This window comes from Penaeus japonicus, unplaced genomic scaffold (assembly GCF_977035675.1).
Source record: "Penaeus japonicus unplaced genomic scaffold, GWHDUDI00000001_assembly GWHDUDI00000006, whole genome shotgun sequence".
Classification (NCBI taxonomy): Eukaryota; Metazoa; Arthropoda; class Malacostraca; order Decapoda; family Penaeidae; genus Penaeus; species Penaeus japonicus.
In genome coordinates this window covers 28,930,188-28,937,435 of record NW_028234408.1, presented here as the reverse complement: position 1 = coordinate 28,937,435, position 7,248 = coordinate 28,930,188, and the positions used below count along the sequence as shown (strand labels likewise).

General features: G+C 42.9%; 1 protein-coding gene across 1 annotated transcript; it reads right to left on the bottom strand.

The window, feature by feature from the left end:
* Window positions 1-3,163: 3,163 nt before the first annotated feature.
* LOC122268140 (E3 SUMO-protein ligase KIAA1586-like) lies at window positions 3,164-5,567 on the bottom strand. Its single transcript, XM_086537480.1, has 3 exons — window positions 5,253-5,567; window positions 3,593-5,120; window positions 3,164-3,252 (listed from the first exon to the last, which is right to left on the bottom strand). Exons 1-3 carry the CDS (start codon window positions 5,565-5,567, stop codon window positions 3,164-3,166), a joined length of 1,932 nt encoding a protein of 643 aa, XP_086393606.1.
* Between the last annotated feature and the right edge of the window lie 1,681 nt (window positions 5,568-7,248).

Sequence of the window (7,248 nt, the reverse complement as noted above, 5' to 3'; positions counted from 1 at the left end):
GTTTCTACAATAGCATGTCCAGCTTTGTCCTAACTGGCATGTAAGTCGAGTCAGTACAACCTTGCTTTTGCTGCCCCTGCTTCGCCACAAGGGTATTCCAGGGTAATTCAGAGAGGGTCAGAAAAACACCAAGTTCCAGAGACAACTTATTTCTTTTCTTTCCTTTCTTTGTTGGAATTATTGGCTATCAACCAGCGGCACATGCCAAGGTCATTAAGCCTATGGTTCCATCTTATCTCAATCTAGAGAAGATCATAAAGTTTTGTCTCCTTTAGAAAAGTGATTACTTTGGTGATGATTTTTTCATTATCTGATAATAGGTTTAATATGTTGAATTCTATATTTTTAACTTAAATATTTTTTTATTGTTTGTCATGTGGCATGTTATGCAAATATGTTCTCTTGATAATATGGTATTGCAATATGGGCATTGCAGAGGGAATCTTTTTTCTATGTAGGGAGTGAGATGCTGATACTGGCCAATGCCACCTCCTCCCTTCAGTTCTTCCTGTGGGCTGTGTCCCACGGTTCTATTATGTTTTTATGTTTATTGATTAGGAGGCTGGTCCACTCACTTTGCCACAGGAGATGAATTTTTGCTTTTATAAAAGAAACAAAATACCTGAGATCTGTGCGGATAATGCCAGGCTCCAAATCACCAGTTGACCCGGCTAATTTGTCAGCCTGTTCATTGCCATGGATACCTGAGTGTCCAGGTACCCATATCAGCTTGATTGATTTGTTGCCATTATCTAACTTATGAATGATATTATCCTGTAATTCATTTTCGGTAGTTTCTCAGAATTTGATTAATTTCTAAGGATTTAATAACCTATTCTCAGTCTGTGAAGGCTGACTTCAGCATACCTTGATATTCTGGGGGAGAGTATCAGCGACTCATAGCCTGTGGCGTCTGAATACCAGCTGGCCGAGGGGGAGGTTCTTGCTTCCTCTCTAAGTCACTGCAGGGCACAGACCTGCCCTGCAGCCATCATTTTATGTCTTAGCAGTTCCTGGCTAGGATGCACCACAAGATCACTCAAAGGTTTCTTCCTGCCTTCCTCTGCCAACCTGTCAGCTAAGTCGTTCCCTTTGATACCAACATGGCTCGAATCCAGTTGATGACAATGCATCTACCCTGATCCAGGATTCTCTGAGCAATGGTGAGAATCGTAGTCAGAAGATAAACATTATCAAGGGGCGTGCCTTGTTGTAGGCTGTCAATGGCGACCCCTGAATCTGTATGTATGACAACATGCCCGTCCGTCTGGGCTGCATGGGCTAGGGCTTCCATAATAGCGACTGCCTCTGCCTGGAGCGAGGAGACATTGTCCGATACCCGCATAGCTCTCGTTATACCCATTGCTGCAAAACTGGCATCTGCAGTGTGGGTGATGGGGTCTACAGAACCATCTGTGAGATGGGTTTTATTAACCAGCGGGGTGATTGCTCTGATATTCCTCTCCGCCTCATTCCTAAACAGAGGCGGAGAGTACTGTGTCTTTCTCCTTGACAGGCTCATGACAGAAAACTCTATCAAGGATCGTGCCCACAGTGGGGCTGTAACATAGTCAGGGTGGGGGAGGTCCATTCCCTTAACCAATAGTGTCTCCTTGAGCTCAAAGCGAGCCCAGCGGGGACTAAAACTTCGGCAAAGAACTGGGCCGCCATCTGATCGATCCGGGTGGCCTCCAAGAGAAGGTTGCCAACCTTAGCCCACCCAGGGGCACCCAGAATGATCCTGGCGGCCTTGTTTTACATGATGTCAAGCTTGACCGTAATCAGGGCAACGGAGGCATAGTCCACAATGGGACGGACAGCGTGCACATAGAAGGATCTTAGTACACAGTGCCCAGCCCCTAAGCGCTGCCCTGACAGAGCTCTCATTACAGAGAGTATTGCCTTGGTCCGGTCTAGGAGATATTTAATCTCAGAGCGGAAGGTGAGGTTCTTGTCAACCTATACCCCTAAGTATTAGAAGACGTGAACCCACTCTAGTTCTAACCCTTGGACTCACAGTCTTTGGTCGCGGCCATCGTGTTTCAGCGCCATTGCCTTCGATTTGGCTGCTGATATCTTAAGCCCGACTCTGCGGCATTCCTCAAACATTAGGTCCAGGCAACACTGGGCCTTACTAGTTAAATTCCATATATGAAATGATCTAGCATCCTGCTGGGGTGCAAGGCATTGGCATACATGAGAGAGCACGATGTTAGCTACCGTGAGGCCAAGAAGAAAGTTGAAAGTTTGGCAAGCAAACCCAATACTTCTTCCAGGAACTAACAATGTTTCCAGTGCAAGCAGTATTAGTCAGCAACTCGCAGCAAAAGATCAAGAAATTTCAGAATTGAAGAAAACTGTTAATGAATTAATGAATCAGACTCAAGAATTGAATAAAACAATAAAGGAACTTGCTGAATCAACCCAGCAAAAAAAAAAAAAGCATCATAAGGGAGATGATACCAAATCACAATCTGGATCGCACCTCCTTGTCCAGGCGAATCCTATTAGGACTTTGTCTGGTGTTTGGTCTGCTCGAAAGAGTAGATCATCTTCCAGCGGGCGTCTCCCTAGCAGTGGGGAGCAGGCCATGGAGGCTACTGTTTCCAAAAATTCCCGAGAGAGGCCCTCGGGAAGTGAGGGAGAGGAAGCGCCTCCCTCCCAAAAAATAAAATAAAAACCAAGTTTTCGACAAGGTTGTATCACTAAGAAACTATCATTTGTGTAGAAAAGACCGAGAGGGAAGGGGTGGAGGCGGGGTCGCCATGTACATCCACCAGAACCTCCCTTTCACTGAAGTGACGATTAAATCTACTTTGTTACACGTTGCATGCAAAGTAAAGTTCAATAATACGTATCTGACTATATGTTCAGTTTATTGTCCATCTGATCTCTGGACGGGTGGTACATCACGGTACCGCGCATTCAAGGCCCGTTCGCTGGTTGACGTCATACAGCGTCGTTTATTTAACTGATTTAGGCCTATGCGTTCGAGAGCCCCGGCATTGTAACATGCAAGGCTGGAATGCCCCCGTCACGCCGGGGCCGGCTTTGCGCGGTCGCAATACCAGGGTTCTCGAACGCATAAGCCTAACGCCTCGAGATTCTCGGACGCACAAGCCGCGAGCCTGGGCTACCCGCTCAGTGTTGCCATCATCTATTGCTAAAATCCGCCAGATGGCCACCAAAATTCCGCTAGATAGCCCCCGAAATCCGCCAGATATAACTTTGTTTTGTCAAAATTTTTGTATACTGCACAAAAAATATACTGTACAATTTAATCATTAAAAATCGTCATATATGGTCACCAATAAGAGAGAGAGAGAGAGAGAGAGACCTGACTCACCATCAACTCCCCCACGGTAACATACTGATAAAGAAAAACACCTGTGGGCCGCCATCGGCAAAGGCCCGCGTCAGCTGACAAATCATACAGAACAGAACAGATTACCAATACATGGTAGAGAAATACTTTAATATTTTTAAATTAATAGCCAACACTATGATGCAAGCAATGTACGTTACCTTTACAACAGGAAGAAAGAGGGATCATAAACTTCTTCCTCCATCTCTGTCTCGTCTCTTGCAGTACTAGGTCCTGGAGATGAGTCTGATTTGAGGACAATCTCGGTACTACGTGTGTACACTTCGCTAGTACCGATCATATTTGAGACTTCAGCTGGTATCTCATATTCGAAACATGATTTTCCGGCTCTTTTCAGTCCTGCTCGGATTCCAAGGATGGCATTTGTCATTGTTGTGCCCATTCTGTTACGCAGCTTGTTTTTCACAATGTTTAACTGACTGAAGATCCTCTCCACTTCAGCATTAGAGTGCGGAATAACAAGAACTGATAGTGCAAACTTTGCCAGGTCGTTGAAAGGATTAGTGTGTGAAGCATCTTTGTACTTGTTTACTTCATTCCAAAATAATACTGTATCTTTTACCTCTGTCCACTTAACGAGAGTTAGATTATGCCACTGACTGTCTACAGCACCAATCTCTTGCGGGGGTAGTTGCAGCAGCTCCATTAAGGGGATTAGTGAATCCTTTACAACACGCAGTGCATTTTCAACAGAGAGTAAAGACATTTTCTGGAGAACTTCGACATTGTTAGGTAGTCTCTGTCGTAATTCCTTAACTAGTTTAACAATGAACTTGATACATCTGTCTCTCACTGTGAGCTCTTGATTAGGAGCAAACCCTTCCTTGTGCATATTTTCCATATGTTGCTCAAAGTCATAACCTAAGTAAGGCTTTGGACTGATGAAACTTTCAATATTACCTTCCAAAATATCAACCTTGGATGTTGGCAAAATTACCTTCCGCAATAGAGACTTGATCAGTAGTACTAAGTCATCAAGAAGTTTAGTTGGATCTGCATCATTTGACTCAAAAGCCTTGTTGACTCGTCTCACATCTTTCAAAATTGGGACTAGAAACTTTATATAGGCAAGATTTTGTTGATCACTGTACATACTATAAAGCATCTCAGCTGTGTAGCATTTTTCACTGTGTCTCGTAACATCAAAGTGTGTCTTTAGCTCAAGCCACTGGTCATGAATCCTCTCAACTGCTGTAGATATGGAGAGCCAACGGGTCTGGCAAGCTTGGACAATTTTTAATGGATCATGATTATCATTAATTATGTTGTACATCTTCCTGTACGTAGCCTGCCTAGATGAGGACCTTGAAAACCAGTTGTAAGTTTCACTAATTAAAAAGTCTAGATTTCTTGGCAGAGCATCTACTGTAGCAGCAGAGACAGACAGCTGCAAGGAGTGACACACACAGCGAATTAAAACTAAGTCAGGAACATCTTTCCTCAGCTTTTCATAGACACCATTATTTATTCCAACCATGACACTTGCATTGTCTGTGCCAATTCCTCTCATCCTTTTTAAATCCAATCCAAAATCATCTAGAGTTTTTTTCAGTGTAGTGACAATGCCCTCAGCATTCGCTTCTTGCAATTCAGAAAGGCTTAGAAATGTAGAAACAATCTTTTCTTTTTGTTCATCATTGTAAATAATAGCAATACCCAAATATTTAGTATCACTAATATCAGTGGATTCATCCAACAACAGACTGTAGTGATTATTTCCAATGTCTTTTCTTAACTGTGACACAAAGTGAGGATATAATACATTACATAAAATTCCGCTGCACTTCGTCCTTCGTACCTGGATACGAGCTGCAACATTACTGTCAGAAAAACATTTTTTGCACAAGTCACACAAATGATCACATACCGCAACTGATGTATGTTCAGCAACAAATAATGCAATTTGTCCCTCTGTAATTTGTGTCTGAGAAGATGTTTTTACAGGTTGGAATGGTAGTGGGGGTTGTCTTGCAGTTGACATTGCTTCTGCATTTTTAAGGTGCTTCTTAGACTTGCCATGTTCTTTTATGTCACTTAATTTTAAATTTAACACACACTGACAGTACCGGCATTGGGGCACACTTATCCCACTACTTTTCTTTTTCTCCGTTAACCAGTCTTTTAATGCAGGATCCTGGAGCCATTCCCTTCTGAATTTCTGTGCATACTGAGGCTTAGGCATTGTTATTAGTAAAAAGTTGAAAAACTTTAGTCAGCGCACAAATAAGCACTACCGAGAGAACAGAAGACCGCGTGTGAACTGAACAACTATTTGTCATTGCCCACCTACCACTCCCGTTACAAAGATTTGCCAGTGGAAACTTTTAAGATGTAAATAACATTAGAAAAGAAGAGAAACTGACAACATGATCAGCACTGTACGTGTCTGACTAATACGTCGACAGGTCCAGTACCTGTGATCGTTTTCTTTCTTCTTGATTTATATTTTCTTCAATGGATCATATTTACGTGTTTCTCCGTTATGAATATGTCTTTATTGTTTATTTTAAGTATAAAATAAAAAAAAAACAACGCCATAGGGAAATATATAATATACAATCATGAGACACTACGAACGGCAGCATTTGGGTTTGGGTCGCTTGCTCGCGGCTAGTCGGGCTGGCAGATTGGCAGAATCCGCCAGAAATCCGCTAGAATTGTGAAAAAGCCGCCAAAAAATCCGTCATCCGCCAGATTCAAAATTTTCCCGCCATACGGTGGTTCAAATCCGCCAGATCTGGCGGGAAATCCGCCAGATCTGGCGGGAAATCCGCCAGAATGGCAACACTGTACCCGCTCGCTCTACCGGAGCGCGCGGCTTCCCGGGCGTCTGACGCGAAAACCACAATACGTGCTATCACGTCAACCGGCTCCAACGGGTTAATCTATGGTAAGCTTTTTGCCCTTCTGGATAGTCTGCCAAATAACAAAGTTATTCTAGGTGATTTCAATGCTCATCATACTTTATGGGGTTCCCTGCAGGTGCATGGTAAAGGTGAGCTAATAGTTAAGTTGATCAATGACTCTGATCTGGCCCTTTTAAACGATGGTAGTCCAACTTGAGTGGACGAACACTCTTATGGATAAAATTCATTTGATTAGATATATAATTGAACACTTTTTAGTGAAAAGATAAATTGAATTTAAGATGGTCACTGACACCTGGACTAAAATGTAGTGTATAAAATATAAAACTGCAAAAACTGTTGCTTAAACAAATAAGACTACAAAGTGTCATTCCCACTTTTATCTATAAGATAAAAAAAGATAATAAAGCAAACAAACAAACAACAACATTCAAACCCCCAGTGCGTCACCCACGGGGTCGAGGCTTCATATTAGCTCAGGGGGTTGAGCTACAAAATAGCATTTCTAAATCTTTATTTAATATACACCTGCATGGGTGCAGGTGTATGTGTATGTGGAGTCATCCTGACGATGTTCAATGAACCTCTGTGGATACCATACGGCCCTTAAACAGGATTATTTCGGGGGGGGGGGGGAGAGGGGAGGGGGTAGGGAAGAGGAAGGGGGAGAGGAATAGGCCTAGGCAGATAAGGGTGAATAGAGGGGGAGGGGGAGAAATAGGAGGACAGCAAGCACAGATGAGTAAGGTAAGAGATATAGCATGGAGGGTAAAGAAAAGGAGTAGTAAAGAAAAGAGAAAGAAGAAATTAGTAAGAAAACACAATAGAAGAAGGTAAATCAAAATTAGCAAAAGCAGAAACGAGAGGTGAGGGTGGGTAAGGGAGCAAGTAGAGCAGACAAAACATAGGGTAGAAAACGGAAGTAGAAAATGAGGGAATAGGTAGCTCAAGATGCAAAAACGGAAGTAAGGGTATTTAGAGGGTAGACTTAAGAAA

Excerpts from the sequence above, each read along its gene's own strand:
- LOC122268140 (XM_086537480.1), bottom strand. The coding sequence starts at position 5,567 with ATGCCTAAGCCTCAGTATGCACAGAAATTCAGAAGGGAATGGCTCCAG. Across the intron at positions 5,121-5,252 it reads CTGAACATACATCAGTTGCG|TTAAGAAAAGACATTGGAAA; the intron begins GTATGTGATCAT and ends TTTGTGTCACAG. Across the intron at positions 3,253-3,592 it reads AGACTCATCTCCAGGACCTA|TATACAAAAATTTTGACAAA; the intron begins GTACTGCAAGAG and ends TTTTTTGTGCAG.